The 17,636-nt window shown below is 40.6% G+C and overlaps 1 protein-coding gene across 3 annotated transcripts in view; it reads right to left on the bottom strand.

Moving 5' to 3' along the window:
- UNC80 (unc-80 homolog, NALCN channel complex subunit) overlaps positions 1 to 16,455 on the bottom strand; it is a 223,869-nt gene extending 207,414 nt beyond the window's left edge. For all 3 annotated transcript variants that reach the window (XM_047773388.1, XM_047773387.1, XM_047773389.1), the window contains exons 1-5: positions 16,115 to 16,455; positions 15,120 to 15,168; positions 11,809 to 11,965; positions 10,570 to 10,871; positions 1,313 to 1,436 (exon numbers count right to left, since the gene is read on the bottom strand). In XM_047773388.1, coding sequence (XP_047629344.1) covers positions 1,313 to 1,436; positions 10,570 to 10,871; positions 11,809 to 11,965; positions 15,120 to 15,168; positions 16,115 to 16,206 — 724 coding nt within the window. In that variant the 5' untranslated portion in view covers positions 16,207 to 16,455. The remainder of the gene's footprint in view (positions 1 to 1,312; positions 1,437 to 10,569; positions 10,872 to 11,808; positions 11,966 to 15,119; positions 15,169 to 16,114) is intronic.
- Between the last annotated feature and the right edge of the window lie 1,181 nt (positions 16,456 to 17,636).

Raw genomic sequence — 17,636 nt, 5'->3', positions numbered from 1 at the left:
TTTATTTAGCTCCTCGATATCTGAACCTTATGACAAGGTTGAATTTACATTTCAATAGTTAATGGATTATATCCATGTAAATTATGGGACTAGTCTACTCTTATTGTAGGAAAATTTTCATCTTCTGAATGTCTATAATAAGTATGATTTGTTACTATAAGCATCTTATCACATGTATGAATAATATGGCACTCCTTGGTTTACGAAATCCCGTCCGTAACATTCTACGTACCATGCAAGTGTGTTTTAAGTTATAGGGGAAAATAAACCATGTAAGAACTTGTTTATGGTTTCTTTCCCTTTACAAAGCTCTTTTACATGCATAATCCTCCATTGCCTGCAGAGAAGCGTCATAAAGAAAACAAAAGCAAATGCTTCTGTAGATTACCCACATAATTTATCTCTTTTTAAATCCTGTTGGAAGTTCCTGTGTGGCTCAGCAGGTTAATGATCTGGCTTGGGGCAGTTGTGGCTCAGGTCGCAACTGCAGTGCAGGTTCAATCCCTGGCTTGGCGGTTCCACATAACACAGGGGCAGCCACAAAAAAAAATTTTTTTGTACTGATGCTAAAAGTTGGGCTGAGAATAGAAGCATATATCTAAACACCCAATACGAAATAGGTACTTTATGTACATTCTTAGTTACTCCCCACTCTGAAGCCCTGTAAAGTGGTATTTTTATCTCCATTTTAAAGACAGAGAGATACTCAGGGAGGTTAGGTTACAAGCACTGTAAGAGATAGATCTGGGGTGAAGCATGAACCTTCCAGGCACTTTTCAAGCTATCATGTTGCACTCTTTTTACAATTCAACAATTTAACAGATTATTTCATTAGATAATTCCTGTAGTGAAATGCTTTGATATAAAACAAAACCAAAAACCCACTAAGGCGAGATTGTTAAGGCATTGCTACTCCACCTACCATGATGAGCATTATGATGAAATAATAATAAAGGCTACCACTTACTATGTGCCTGGCATTCTTCCAAGCAATTTTACATATATTAACTCACTTATTGCTCAGAACAACCCTGTCAGTACTTACAATACTGCAATTCCCATTTTTGAGATGAGGAAATGGAGACACAAGAAGTTTAAATGACTTACCCAAAGTCATATACCTCAACAGCACATGCTCCTGGTTTGGAGTTTCTCATCATGTAAATGAGCCCTGTGTCTGGGGCACCTAGATAACTCCCTGGAGAAATTTTTTTTCCTCTTGGTTTTTTAGGAGTAAATCATCCCACCACCCTCACTCCTGTGCATGAGGGAGTTTGCTGAGACTGTGCCACTGAGTGTCTGTGTCACAAACCTGTGATGATGTTCCTGAGGGGCTTCACCAGTGCCGTGAAGCCAGAGACTTCGGGCTGTCTGTGCTCCCACATGGGCTGCCATATAACAAGTCCACTGGCCAGTCGGAAAGTGAGGTCAGATTCCTGGGAGAAGAGAAGAACTGGCTGAAAGGACCAGTCAATGCAGCAAGGAACATCATCCACCCATTCACCACTGGGTAGAAGATAGGTTCAGGGATGTACTGTACGCCATGAGGATGAATCTGATATTCTACAATAACTGCAGATGGAAGGTAAATTTAGAAATTTGTATAAAAAAGAACATCTTTCACAAGATTATCATTATTATCATTGTTTTTTAGGGCCGCATCTGCCACATATGGAAGTTCCCAGGCTAGGGGTCAAATTGGAGCTGCAGCTGCCAGCCTACACCACAGCCATGGCAATGAGGGATCTGAGCTGTATCTGTGACCTACACTGCAGTTTGCAGCAGTGCCAGATCCTTAGGTCACTGGGAGAGGCCAAGGATCAAACCTGCATCCTTATGGATACTAGTCAGGGTCTTAACCCGCTGAGCCACAATGGGAACTCCCCACAAGATTATTTTTAAAGTAGGTTGATCTTCAAGACCTTCTTTCATCACTCAGATGAGTGTTTCTAGGTTAAACCAATGGCCCTAAGTTATCGTCATCACCACAGAAATCTGCTTTAGGCAAAATTATTAATTAAGATGCAGCATTGGGCAGAGCATGAAACTCACAAGTTATTGTTTCCCGTTAACAGGGATTGAGGTCTTTTTACTTCAAGAGTCTTGGCATCTTTACTTGTGATTATCATTATTATCTCTCTTAATGGTTTAATTGTCCATCTTTCTCCATCATAAGGCAATATCCTCAGATAATGGCTATTTTGACTTTCTATTCTCTGGTCGGTCCATCACATGTTCTTGCACTTCATGGAATCAGGGACCCTTCTTAGTATATTATTTTGTATTGTTGACTTCTCAACAATCTTCAGTTCCCTGAGGGCAGAGATGACCTATCACCCTCTCTCCTCCACAGCCCCTGTCATCATCACAATGCTAAGTGCAGCATTAGGAATTGGATGCATGCTAGGTGCTCAATAAATACTTGCTGAATTGTACTGACTTTACAGCCATACTCATTTATCTACAACCAAAGGTCTCCCCCAGGAAGCACATTCCTGCATCATCATTACATCCTTGAGTGGCCAAGACATTTAAAATACAATTGTATAAGTGCAAATATATGACATCCGAGGTTACACTTTAAACAACTTGGCCTCTCAAAGCAATGCAGAGATGGAAGCAGAGAATGTAATTGCAGATTAATGAACACAACTGAGACCCAGGAATTCACTTAGGGTGGTGATTTGCAACCCTGGCTCATATATTATAATCACCTGGGGAGCTTTTAAAACCTAGGAGACCTAGGTCTCACTTTTTCCCCTGCTCAGACTGATTAAATTAGAATCGCTATGAGCCTTTCTTGAGTTCCCCCTGGTGACTGTCATGTGTAGGCATGGTTGAAAACTACTGATCTAAAAGACTGAGAAATTGAAAAAAGAAAAGGGGGGGGAATTGATTCTGCAAATAATGAATCAATGTAGATCACTATCAAAAAGCTTCAACTGGAAAGGCTGGATGAAATCCCTAACGAGATCTCCATGATGGTACAGAGGCGACTCTTCAATAAGCTGTAGACCAAGATCCTAGCACCACAGCAATGTCCATGGTAGAAAAGCCCCTAAGACTCCTCATGGAAGTATTGGAAAAGCACATAAAGCATTTGGTCAAATTCATTCAACCTTCATTCTACAAATATTTATAGGCCACCTAGTGTGTACCTGATCCTATTCTAGGTTCTGGGATGTACCAGTGAACAAATCTTACAAAAATTCCAGCTCTCCAGTGCAAAGCAGAAGTAAAGCAGGTGCAGAAAACTCTTAGTGAATTGCTGATGTTTCAGACAAGGCAGGCCAGGGAAGGCCTTCTTGTGCAGGTGACTTTTGAGTAAAGAGCTGAATGAAATAAAGGAGCTACCATGTAGATATTTCTAGAAAAAGCATTTTGTGAAAAGGGATCACGAAGTACAAAGGTCCTAAGTATATCTCGTGTGTCAAGAAATAGCTAGCAGAGTGTGTACCTAGAATAAGCAAATGACAGAAACAGAGAAAAATAACATCAGAGAAGTTACTGAGTTCCAAATAATATAGAGCCTGATAGGTCATAGTCAGGACGTGAGCAGTTACTGAGTGACTTCGGAAGGGATTAGAGGGTTCGGAGCAGGGGAATGACATAATTGGAGGTATGTTTCAATAGGATCACTCAGGCTACTGAGAATCATTTGAGAAAACGCAAAAGTGGATAGACTATTTAGGAGGCTGTTGTTATCATCTAGGTGAAATATCATTAGGCTAGGGGGCAAAAGCAGACGTGGTAGATTCTGGATACATTTGGAAAACACAGTTTACAGAATTTGCTCATTGTCTAGAGGTAGAGTGAAGGACAAAGAGATGCCAAAGCTTTTTGGCTTTGCCACCAACAAAGATGGGCAAAATGAAGGAGGAACAGGTTTGGGGACATCGGGGGCCGAGTTTTAGACATGTTAAGTTTGAGATGCCTCTTGGATGTTCAACTAGACATACTGAGTAAACAGTTAGATGGACACATGTGAAGTTAAGGGGAAAGTAAGCCTCTTTCCCTTGAAATGAGCATAGGGGCATTAGCGTGGTATCATGTATGGTATTAGATTCAGCAAGCAGGGAGTTAACAGTGTGCAAAATAGGTCAGACTTGTCTCCAGAAATGCAGAACATTAAATCTCAAATTGATCTGGTTTTGGTAATTTTTTAGTTTTGGAGACCAGTCCTTTTCCATGTTTGTTCTAAGTAATCTTGACACAAATAAAACCCCAATGGACACTGCAGCAGGAAGTGAGCTCTCCTAAACTGACATCCTGGACTTTTAACATCTGCTCTATCAATGTGACACTTAGCATTCGAGTGTCTGTCGTCATTTTGTTTTATTTGATATACCCCCAACTAGACTGCATATTGAAGATCTCCTTCAAGAGAAAGTTGAGATCTCCTTCAATGCATTTTTTCCTTGAACATCAATGTGTAATTGTTAATTAATTGGGCATATGTTACATTCCCCAAATAATACCAACTAAATCTGATCATTCTTTAGCCTGAATACCTGCAGAACTTACAGCCAACCCTTACATTGGTATGTTCTTTTGCTAAGTCCTCTTATGTTGGCTGAATGTATAAACTCTGGGATGCTAATTCTTCTTCTAGAGTCCCCTTTAATGGGTGGCTCAATGCTGTATATGCACACGCTAGCAGAAATTCCATAGTTGGAAAAGGTACTCTTTATCATTCAAACAGCTATGGGGTGGGTGGTCTGGAAGACTGGGAGAAAAAACCAGAAGGTGTAAGCATTGAAAGAGTCAACATTTCCACATTACAGATTCTCTTCTTGCTTGCAGTGAAAGCCTGTTTCCACGATGACATAAAGCAATTCTAAATGTGTTTACTAGTAGCTTAGAGACATCTACTTATACAACTATTATTTTAAATTCCATTCTAAAGTTGTTTACTTCACACATTTGGATTTTATAAAAATCTCCTTGAGGGCTTGGATTTTGTTTTATTCCCTGCTGTTTCTCCAGTGCTCTGAACAGTGCCTACATGTAGTAGGCACTCAATAACTATTTATTTATTGAAGGAATAAGTTAATATGATCAAATCAAGAAAATATTGACAGCACATTTAAAGCAGATGCCTTAGTTGTAACAAATGTTCATCATTTTTCACTGATAAAATTAAAGTTCGTCTAAAATTAATAATATATTTGACAGAATTTTCAGATTATTTCATTCAAAATATTTGAGCTAGTTATAAATTGAAAGCATGATGCTATAAAGGATGAGTCACTTTGATTTATTTGCTAACTAGTAAATGAATTCATTCAATGAATATTAATTAAATACCTATAAAACATGGACAGCACATTAGCAACCCAAGATAACAATGATAACTCCTATTCTCAAATCATTCATATTCTAGTAGGAGAGATGGACACATGAAGAGACAATGATAATAAACTAAAAATAATAATAAAAATGTTCTTAAAATACTATAGAGGTAGAGAAGGAAGGAGGAGGACTGTTGAATGAAGTCATAAGGAATGAGTAGGAATTGTCTAGGCAGAGGGGTGGGATATGAGGGCATTCAGGTGAGAACAGACCTGGCAAAAAAACATGTTATGTTCTTAGGCAGACTCCAAGCATTTGGCTCACAGGCAGCAGGGGTAGCCAGGCAGGTCATGGAGGCCCCAGTACTACATGAAGGAGCAGGAGTTTCACACTCTGTCTCATGAGAAATTACTTTAAGCAGGTTGGCAATATGGTCAGGTTTGCATTTTGGAGAGATCACTTTGCTGAGGTTGGATTTTATAAGACAAGCCAGGAAACTATAAATTCAGTTAGAAAGTAGTCCAAGTCAGAGGTCATTAACAAGAGATGACAAAAGCTAAAAGTCTGGGTTAAGGCAGTAAATAGGGATGAAGAAAAGTAGGTAAATTTGAGAACTATTTAGGAGACAAAAGGAGTAGAACTCTGTGATTAGTGGAATGTGTAGGTAAGGATGAAGGAGTAATCATGGAAGCTCCTAGGTTTGGAGATTATGTGAATAAGTTTATCACCTGAAACACAAAACATCAGGGTAAGGGCTCATTCCAGAGGAAATCTGAAATGCCCATAGATTTTCTATTTGGAGAAGCTAGTTGACCAGTTGGTCTAGAGGATAAGAGAGGAGACTGGTTTAGCGACAGAAAATTAGGTGACTTCAGCCTATCAGGACAAAAATGGTCAATGAAGCAGCAGAAGAGTTCTTCCAAAGAGAAGATACATAAGAAGTGCAAAGAGTCTAGGCTGCATCTCTGGGGAACCTCAGTGTTAGAGAGGCAGGCAAAGAGGATGAGCTCTCAAAGGAGATGGAGCAGAAATAGCCAGGGATACAATGAGAACTGGCAGAGTGTGGTGTCACCAAAGAAATGGAAGGCTTCAGAAAGAAATGGTAGTAAGTTCAAATGCAGTTGGGATTTAGTGAAACGTGAACAGCAAGATAAAGATTAGGTTCCATAGCTGAGGGATGTTACAACCTTGACAAAAAGACTTCCATCATAGAGATGTAAGAAGCAGCATAGTTTTGTAGAAAAGTCAGGTGGAATTGGGGTCGAATCTCACCTCAGTTACTTAACGAGCTTGATTATTACCTCTCTGGACCCAGGTTTCTTCTTTGGCAAAATGAAGACAAAGATATCCACCTTCCTGTGGGTGTTTGTAAAAATTAGAAATGGTGGTTGCCCGGGGGGAGGGGGAGGGAGTGGGAAGGATTGGGAGCTTGGGGTTAACGGATGCAAACTACTGCTTTTGGAATGGATTATCAATGAAATCCTGTTGTGTAGCACTGAGAACTATGTCTATATACTTACAAGGCAGCATGACAATGGGAGAAAAAATTTATGTATGCATGTATGCATAACTGGGTTCCCATGCTGTACAGTGGGAAAAAAAATTAGAAGTGATGGAAAACTGTCTCTTGTACAACAGAGGAAAGCAGAAGTGAGTGGAAGCAGAAGTGAGAAGTGGAGGCACAGGCTCAAGCCTAGACTGGATTTCAGCCCCTCATGCGTCCAGAAGCATCATGTCACAGTAGAGCCTCAATCCACAACACCCACTATGTGAGCACAGAGTGGGGACTTAAGGGAGTCAAGAAAAGGACTAAGTAGGGTAGCACATGGGGATAGAAGACCTCAATTTGGAGAACACCAGTCTGATGGTTGTCTGGTTTTCCCGTAGGAGCATGCAGATCTCTAGGCCAGGATAGAAAACATGGCTTTTGGTCCTGATCTGGGGCTGGAATTCTGAAGGACAAAGGAGAAAATGACAATGTGCTGGTGAGGAGCAGTTGACGTGGCTACAGCAGAAATAGGGAAGAGAGAGAGGGCCGGGCAGGGCCTGATAACCTGCAGGCAAATGAAAGATCTAGGCCAGGGAATCTCAATTGGGGCCAATCTCACTCCTCTCCACCCCCTAGGGACATCTGGCAATGTCTAAAGTCATTTGTGGTTGTAACAACTCAGAGGGAAGAGGTGCCACTGGCATCTAGTGGGCAGAAGCCAGAGATGTTAATAAATGTCCTCCAAGGACAAAGAATTATCTGGCCCCAAATGCCGATGGTGCCGAGATTGAGAATCTCTGATCAAGGGATTGTACCTCCCTTCACTATACTAAAAAAAGCAAACCCCTCACTAGGATGAAAAAAAAGCCTTGAGTAAATGATTATTTACTCATTAATAATCGTTATCCCCTATGGCGCCTAGAACAATATTTCCTACATAACAACAATGAAATAATGAAACAATAATGCTAATAATAACAGCCAACAATAATTGTTACAATACTATGCAGTGTTTCAGAGACATTGTCTTACCCCCTTATAAAGGCTCCAATCCCAGGCCATAGGTAAAACTTGGGGGCCTTGAGCCAGCTTTCCTCAACTATCTCTGTAGTCTCCCCTGAAAGAAGTTCTGGTTTCCCTTCTATTAGTAGTACATATTTATTTATTGCCAATAGCAATAAAATGCTAACACTAAAAGTAACTACCATCTGTTAATGCCTTTTTATGTGTTGGGTTGAACACTATAATTTTTTTAATCCACACAATGCCCCATAAAATTATTCATAAGTTCAATTTATACTTGTGAAAATTGAGGCTTAAAGAAGTTAATTTCTTGATGTCCTTCCTGCATAGAAGGGAAGCAGCAAGCACTGGATTCTATGGCAGGTCTAGCCATTTCCAAAACTTGGACTCTTGGCAAGTTTTCAGATAAAAAAAATTATAGCCACTCTGGCCACTCCTATACTTCTACATTTTTTAATCCAGAGGATATTTCTCTATTAATAGACAGGTTATAGGCTATCTCTTTTCTTTCTTTTTTTCTTTCTCTTTCTTTATCCTTCCTTCCTTTCTTCCTTTCTTTTTTAACAGGAGCTTTCTTTCTTGCATCTCCATTTTAGGCACCATGTCTCCACATATGATTGCCACTTTCACCACCTGGATCAGCTTCTGATAAAAATTTCAGTTTATTTAGTAGGTCAGTCATTAAATATTGATCGATTGCCTCATATATGCCAGACCCTATTCTAGACACTAGAGAGTCGGTGGTGACCTGGACAGGCAGTGTCCCTTTGCTCAAGAACCTCTGTTCTAGTGGGGGTGATGGGCAACATGTAATCAAACACAGAAAATAATTTCAGGTACTGATAAATGCTAAGAAGGAAACAACAACAACAAAAACATAGTCATATTCTAGTGACACTCAAGTAGCCAGGGAAATACTTTGAGGTGGAACATTAGAGTTATGAGTAAATCTCTGAGAAGGACATGGCCATGGGGAAGTCTAGGGGTGAAGAGTAGGACTAAATGTTTCAAATTGAAGGAAGTGAAGACCTGAAAACAAGAACATAATGAGTTTGAGGGTGAGCCTGACAATTAGTGAATAAACAAGAGGCTAGTGAGATGGAACATTTGGGTGGTGGGCAGGAACCAGGTCCTGCAAGTCCCATAGGTCAGGGGGATGGTCTCAGTCAATGCTTTTCATTAAGTGTAACCTTACTTTTTTTTTTTTTTGGTCTTTTTAGGGTCGCAGCCATGGCACATTGAAGTTCCCGGGCTAGGGGTCTAATCAGAGCTGTAGCTGCCAGCCTATGCCAGAGCCACAGCAACGCAGGATCCAAGCCATGTCTACGACCTACACCACAGCTCACGACGACACCTGATCCTTAACCCACTGAGCAAGGCCAGGGATCAAACCCGGAACCTCATGGTTCCTAGTAGGATTTGTTTCCAATGTGCCACAATAGGGAACTCCAAGTATAACCTTTATAAAAGACTTTTAAAAATAGAAATTGTAATGCTGTTAAAGCAGCAATTTAACTTGATTTAACCACATTCAAAATTGTTTGATAATTGTGATAGACAATGTGGCCAATGCATTTGAGACATTTTGGAAATTTACAAATGATTTCAATTCTAGTCCTACCAGCCATGGGACAGAGTCAGTTGAAAGGGAATTTTAACTAAAAGTAAAATGGATGAAAAGACACACTAGTCCATCCCCTCTCATAGTGGTCATTAATGGTCTCACAACCCCCTTCATTTATGTATATATATTTATATAACAAAAATTAAACATTCATTTATTTGGATCCTAGTATTCTTTTAAAAAGCAGCTGAGCATATTAATTAATTCCTTCTTATCTCTTATCAGCACACTTAGATGGAATATTATAATTTATCCATTCACAGGAGTAACAAATAGTTCTTGATTTTTTTCCATGTACTTAATTCCACCCCCCTTGCCATGTATCTTCCATGTACTGTCTTTACATATATTTGCCCTGTGTTTGAAATATCCATAGTTTTACACAATGGAGGATCTAAGAGGTTAATCAATATCATCAAGATCACACAGCTAGAAAGTGGTGGCACAATGATTTCAGATCCAAGAGGTACATGTACATAAACGTATTTTAAAACATTTGGTATCCATATGACACTATATTTTGTACTTTATGCACTTAAAATGATTTTTGAAAAGTAATTTTTAGATTGCACACCAAACTGTCAAAAAGTCCACAGCAAATAAAAGGTAAAAACTTTTGCTCTAGAGCCTGAATCATAAAAGAGGCAGCTACCAAATGCTATAGAAGTAGGAAGGAGATAATGACTAAGTTTACATGGGGAAGGTCAAAGGAAAAGCTTCATGGAAATGATGACACTGAAGTTGAAGTTTGAAGAACGATGAAAGGAGCACAGGAGGGAAAGGAGGGCACAGCAAACAGCAAGGGCATATTCAGGGAATGGTTCACATGCTTCCCTGAACAGGCTTGTGAGATGGCCAGTAGGGATTGGCAGCTGATCAATTAAGAGAGGACTTAAGTCCCAGATCATGGTTGATATTAAATGTCGTGTTTCATATGTTGGGCATTACCTTGGGGGCAGATGGAGAACCACTGAAGATTTTTAAGTAGGAAAACTGTGGTTCTGAAATAATGTTCCATAGTTTAATATAGAGCTCTTCATGTATTGGCTTGCTGTAAGATCATACAAAGACATGGATGCCAAAAATGGAAATATCAATTGAAGCCCACCCTCACTTGACCTCTAAACAGCTTTCTGCTTACCTTGATCCTGTGTACCAGAGGAGCAAACAGAAACACAAAGAGCTCTACAGTTGCCATGGAGTTCTGAAAAATCTTTCTTCGGTTGTTTTCTTCATCATCATTGGAGGTGCTTTGGCAAGGCTGCCCTGGAGAACCCTGGTTTTCAACCTGATGGATGAAGCCACTGCTGCTGCCACCCCAACTGGAGCCTCGGTCTGTGGCCCCCAGGCGCTCATTGTTGCAGTCTTGGGGGGCCTCCAGGAGCATCCAGTGCAGAGTGTGAAGGAGCTTTGTCTCAGCGACACCCAGTTTATCCTGGTGACCTGTATGGGACAAAAACAGTCAGGTTAAGGCAAACTCTGTGACCAGAGCAATGATGTCAACCTTGGGTCTCGGAGGAACATCCTTGCTTTGTTCTGTGGCCTGATTTCCTGGGAGACACTAACATTTCTCTACACCCTTTACAGCCACTGCTGGAAGGGTTCATTCTTGTTTTGGGACTTTCAAACTGGCTGTAGTCTCTGTAGAATGATATGCTGTCACAAGGGAAGAAGCTGCATGCATCATATCTCTTCAATCAGATACCCACATGTACTTCCAAATAAGCAGCATAGTGGCTAAGAGGAATGGCTCTGAAGATAACAACTACTCCATGTTAGACAGTATGATAGGGAAGACTCCTCTATAAAAGTAACATTTGGATAGAGACCCAAACGACGGGAGGGTACTAGATGGAAAAGAACTTGGGGTAGATGGCTAGGACAAAATGCCACGTGGGAAAAGCAATCTACAAAATAATCTAAACAAGAAAAATAATATTTATGTGCATGCATGCACACACCCAGTATTGCAAAGGTGGGAGAAGGGTCTGGAAGGGAATATGCCAAATTCACGAAGGTGGCTGCTTTAGGAGTTGGGGGTGGGGTGGGAACAAAGGGATAACTCTGATTGGAACTCATCTTGAAAGGTGAGAGTCTTTAGCTTCCTTGTAATATTTTAACATTTAAAAGGAGCACATATACACATATTACGTGTAAAATTTTTAAAAATCAAAAGAAAGAGAGCTAGTTCCCTTGTTGGTAAAATGGAGATAACAATGATACCAATGTGAGGGAGGTTTTTTGAGAATTAAATGGGATAATGTGTACACAGTGCCTGGGAAAATAGTAAGTAATACAGATTGTTATTATGAGTGTTATTCTGAGTTGCTGTAAGTGAGGACAATGGTATGCCATGAAGAAGGAATGCAGGAGCACCAACCTAGCTTGTTCCTGTTTGACAGGAGGGTTGCAGTGCAATGGAGGACATGAGGCAAAGCAGCTTGTACCAGTTCCCATCGGGAAATGCTCTGGATGGCTTCAGAGAGGGCTGGAGAGAGGCCATGAAGCTTGTTTTCTACCAAAACTCGTTCAAAGGACTGTAGATACAAAAGAAAAAAAAAGAAAAGAAAAGAAAAATAAATTGAAGATTCGGATGGGTGAAAAAAACAGAAAACAATTCCCTAAAAGATGCAAATCATAAGACCAAATTCTTAAGAGTACGCTCACATTGCATTTCATCGCATAGGTTGACATGTAATAAGTCAGTGATAATTTCCTATTGTCTACCCATTTCTAAGTTTTTGATCCAAAGCATAGGGCTTGAATTATTACATGTTTTTTTATTTCCACCAAAAGAGGCTCCCATCAAAAAGAGTATGACAACACATTTAACCTTATGAAATTTTTGGGTGCAATATTTTACAAAATGCTATTGGGGTATCCAAAGGGGCTATCACTATTGCAGACCAAAGTGAAGTGTCTTTTGTGCAAGTGGTCTTGAGAAACAGAATTTATGTGGATGTACAAGTGTTAAATAAGACACAACTCTCTCAAGAGGGCTGTTTTGGGGTCCCAGAGTTTTTCCATGTCCCTAGCAATGACTTGGCAAAGGACACTCCTTAACCTAATGTCTGGAACCATAAGGATACTTAATACATTAAAAAAAGAAAGAAAAGGAGGTAGAGAAGACGGGAAGGAGAGGGGAGGGAAATAAGCCATTTTTGCTTTGGTTTATGAAATCTTCTATCCTGGCCAGGGATACTTTGAGCAAGTGAAGCTCCACCCTCTACAGCAAGTTTAACCTACTTAGTTTTGGGGGGTTTTTTTGTTTTGTTTTGTTTTTTGAAAGTGAAGGAGGATATCACTATAAGCTGTTGGGGAAAGTATAGAATAAATTAATAAACATTTGACTTGTATGACCAGTACCTTATTGCTACCTAATGCCCCAAATGGGCTAGAGAATTATGTTCTCTAGAGTGATCATAATACAAGTCTCAAGGGCTCAAACTGTAATTTAAATTATTAGGATCCCTGAGGAAAATATATGGCTTAAAACAGAGATTCTCCAAAGAGAGCTATTTACCTTTGACTCAAGAAAAAATAAATTCACTTTCATAATGAAAGGCATGCTAATGTTTGAGACATGCTAATATTTGGCAAGGAGTTCAGTCAGAGAAGTAGTCTTTGGGGTTTTCTTAAGAAACTAGGTAAAGGCAGATCCAAATATTTTTAAATTTCTTAGCCCTCAGGTATCTATTCATTAAGTAAAGGATGAGTATGTTAGACATCAGAAAATTGTAAGGAATTTACTTCAGTCCTGATGAATATACTTTAAGAGGAGTTATACATCTTATAATATCAGCAAGCTTTAGACACTTGACTTCATTTTCTTCCTTTTTTTTTTTTGTCTTTTGTCCTTTTAGGCCTGCACCCATGGCATATGGAGGTTCCCAGGCGAGGGGTCCAATAGGAGCTACAGCTGCCAGCCTACACCACAGCCACAGTAACGCCAGATCCGAGCCATGTCTGTGACCTACACCACAGCTCACAGCAACACCAGATCCTTAACCCACCGAGTGAGGCCAGGGATTGAACCTGCAGCCTCATGGCTCCTAGTCAGATTCGTTTCTGCTGTACCACAACGGGAACTCCTCATTTTCTTCTTAAATGTTACTGGTATAAGTTTTTATAATTTTAAACCCTGGAAATTGTTTTCTATACTTGTATCTCTCCATCTATCTATATCTATGAATGTGACGTAGTTATTTGATATTGTGTGCCTATATTAAAAATGTCAGACATATCTTTGCCAAGAACAGAAAAAAAGTCAGAGTTATTTTAAGCTAGTATAATTGTAACCATGGTTTGAGGAAGGCTCAGAGATTTCACATGTCAAATTACTTAAACCTGAGCTAAACACAACAAATTCCATTCAAAGATCCTCATTAGAAAATTAGTTAGGGAGTTCCTGTTGTGGCTCAGCAGTTATGAGCCTGACTAATATCCAAGAAGATGTGGGTTTGATCCCTGGCCTCACTCAGTGCATTAAGGATCCAGTGTTGCCACGAGCTGTGGTGTGGGTCACAGACACAGCTCGGATCTGGCATTGCTGTGGCTGTGGCAGCTGCAGCCCTGATTTGACCCTTAGCCAGGGAAATTTCATGTGCTGTGGGTGTGGCCCTAAAAATCAAAAAGTTAGCTACATTTTAAAAATACCTGTGACAATTTTGAAGGGCAGGAAATGCAGCAAAGCAAATTCCTACTTGAATATGTGTATCTGTGGGGGGATGGTGTTTCATTTTTCCAGTAGTAGTTTGTGGCCATAACACATTTCAGAGCTCCTTACTAGGTCATTTATCATCTACCTGTCACTTGCAAATATCATGGCAATATCCAAATGGGTAGGCTTCCAATTTTAGGTTATAATATATACAATGTAAAGAACTTTATGTGAGCTTGAAATTTTAATGGAATCTGTGAGAAGCCCGTTTCAATTTTGCTTTGTAGCTTTGCATCTTTTGTCCTCAATTTGTAAAATGAGAATTTGTCAAGGCATGAGATTCCCTTAGATTCTTAGAGCAAATGCACTCTATTTTGCATAAATATTAATAGCATTATTTTCATAATTATTTCATATCATCCATTTAAGACTTGCACAAAAATTGGAAGACATAAAAGTTCAGAACTGCATATTACTTTGAATAGTTCATAGGCTCCTCTCTTATGAATTTCGATGATATAAAAATCTTGCTTTTTGTTAAGAATATGACTTATTATACTTGCCTCTACCACCTGGTTCTCTCTTATCTCTCAACCTTCCCTTTCTCCCCACTCAGGGCTAAGGGCCTTTAGACTTGCTCTCCCTCTGCTATTCCTCCCTCCCTTCATTCAAATCTTTGTCCAAAGGTCACATTAGCAGGCAAACCTTATCTATCCATGGCTTCTAATATGAATCCTCCATAATGCTCTCTCATTTCCTTTCTTGTTTAATTTTTCTCCATAGCACAATCACCATCTGGCTTGCTATACATTTTACTCATTTGTGAGTGGTCTGTTTCCCTCCCACTAGAATGTAAATTTGTTCTGATTATTGCTCTATCTTACCACGTAGAATTATGCCTGGCACATGGTAGGTGCTCAATAATATCTGCTGAGTGAATTAATATATACAGTCAGTATAATTTAATATCTTTCTCTCAAATTACCACACAGTATATGGAAATGGTCATTAAATTGGTGAATATCACATACCACACAAGAGGCTTCATATTGCTTCCCCAGTTTAGGCCTCAAAAACGCACTGAAAAATTAATAGAGATAATTGTCATAAACAGAAGTAAAATTATTATCAGAGCATCCTTGTGACATATTTTTCAATACAACATAGTGCTATGAAACTCAAATTCCATGCCTCCCTATGGCTCCTTAATGAGCAGGTGTTGAACAGCTGATGACATTTACTTTTACACGTGTAATTACATATATGAAAAAGCCGTGGATCTCCATGTTTTCTGTATCCACTCTTATTCTGAAGACTTTTTTACCTAATCAGATTCTAAATCGCCAATGGTCAGAAGTGTTGCATTACTCATGGGTGCAGTCATATTAAAGCCAGAAAAATGAACACAGCTCGTGGGTTATGATTTTCAGAATCTAATTGCTTATCTGATAAATCTCTAAATAATAATAATAATAATAACAATAATGGAAATCTTGTTTCCTGTTTATTGGAATAGGTGTCAGTTTTTTCCAGGAAAAAAAAATCCTTATCAAAAATTATTCTTCTCAGAGGCTTAAATCAGAAAGATTACACTGACTGAATCTGAGCAAAAATGGTTAACAAGTGGGCATAGCAGATATTCGACAAACAGGAGCTGGAAAAACAACAGGTCACCGGGCTGGAATTACAGCAGGAGATGGAGGGGAAATTGGACACAGGAGCACAACCAGTCATAATTATCTTCCCTAGTTCCCCGCCCCCTCTTCCTAGGCTCTCTGCCCTTCTACCCCCTAAATAATGTATATATTTATTCTACAGTAGCCAATCTGCTTGTCGTCAAACTTCCCTGAAATATTTTTTAAATGCGTGTTTTCAAGCGGATGTAGAGGGCTTGTTTTCCAGCCCCAGAGAGGGAGCTGCAAGCTGTGGTGCGGCCTCAGCAGCAGTGGCAGCAGCGACGACTCGGACGGCCCCAGGAGCGCCCCCAGCCCAGGGTGGCCCGCGGTGCGTCCTCTGCGCCCCTCACCTTGTTTGCCGCCACAGGAAGGTCTGGATGGGCAAGGGGATGCCGCGACCGCTGTCTTGCTCCTGGCCCTCGGAGCTCTTCCTTTTCACCATGATGGTGGCTCCTGGGAGTCCTACTGCAGGACCCAGTGCTGGCTCCTCGCTAGCCGCCGCCGCTTCCTCCTCCTCCTCCCGCTGCTCTCCCCAACTCTCATCCCCTCCTTCCCCGAGGCAGAGCAGGCTCTCTCCGCCCTGATCCCGCGTCCCTCTCCCCTTCCCCCGCCCCTCCCCGTGCGTGGAACATGGCTGCGGGAGGAGGGGAGGGCTGGAGGAGCCGAGGAGCGAGGAGGGGGGCGCTCGGAGGAGCTGTCCGCCTCGCCGCCCCCGCGCCCGCTCCTTGCTTTCAGCACCTCCCACTGTGGACAGCGGCCCGCGCCGGACAGACCGGCGGGAGGCAAGAGCTGGGGCCAGGTTGAGCAGCAGAGGGACGGCCAAAAGGGTCTAAGCTCCACATCGCATGTAGGTTCCTTGCGTGGCTTTTTTCAGCCCCCAGGATTTGCCTTCCTCCCCTAGGAGCTGCACCCCAGGAGTGACCCTTGTCCTGCTTCCCAACGTTGTCGGCCTCTGAGGAACTGTCACCGTCCGGGGAGGAGGAGCTCTGGGGAACCGCAGAGCAGTCACTATCCTTGGCATCATTCGCACCTCTAGCAAGGAGGTCAGGACTCCACCCTGGGGATTTAGCAGAAGGAACACATGAAAATTATTAGAAGTATAAACCAGGAAGGAAGCACCTTGGCAAGTCAGAGAAAGCTAAAAAGTTTTGTGATATGGGAATTTATTTTAAAATGGCAATCACAGGAAAGTAACCATGCTTGTTTTGCCAAAGCAGAACTAGTTCCAAACTAACCAGTTGTGGGTATTTGTTAATTATGACTTGAGAAAGAACATTTGAATCATGCTGTTAGGAAATGCAGTTTATCATTGCCTATTACTGCATGTGGGTGATCCTGTTCACTGCACTGAAACCAGTCATTTTATTTCACTTGTCATAGTCAAAGCCCTGTACTATAGTTTATAAGTAGATTATTGTTAGATGTTTTATCTGGCAGTAAAACAAGCAGGGGTCAAGTTAAATGGAACAATCTAAGTAAAAAAATATATACATATTGCTGTGGATCCAAATACTTGCCAATGAATAGAGTCATGTGCCATTTTGAACAAAGATATTGGTGTGACCAATGAATGAAATGGAGAATTAGAGACCCCAGGGCCTGAGCTCAATGGATAGAAATATTTTCTTTATAATTAACTACATGTGTGTCTATTGCATATAGAGAGAACTATATGGTATGTATTGGTATTTTCAGTCCAGAAATAAATTCTTCATTTAATTTCTTAAAGTCATCTTTTTAACCACCATTCTTTTTCACCACCATTGGACAAAGAATCTTATAATTAGTATCAGCAGCTCTGTCAGGAGGAAAAAATTAGGTTTTATAACTTCCATGAGTAACTTCATTTCTTAGAATTATGTGATAGTTATG

The sequence above is a fragment of the Phacochoerus africanus genome, chromosome 3 (assembly GCF_016906955.1).
Source record: "Phacochoerus africanus isolate WHEZ1 chromosome 3, ROS_Pafr_v1, whole genome shotgun sequence".
In the NCBI taxonomy this organism is placed as follows: domain Eukaryota; kingdom Metazoa; phylum Chordata; class Mammalia; order Artiodactyla; family Suidae; genus Phacochoerus; species Phacochoerus africanus.
This window is presented reverse-complemented; position numbering and strand designations above follow the sequence as displayed.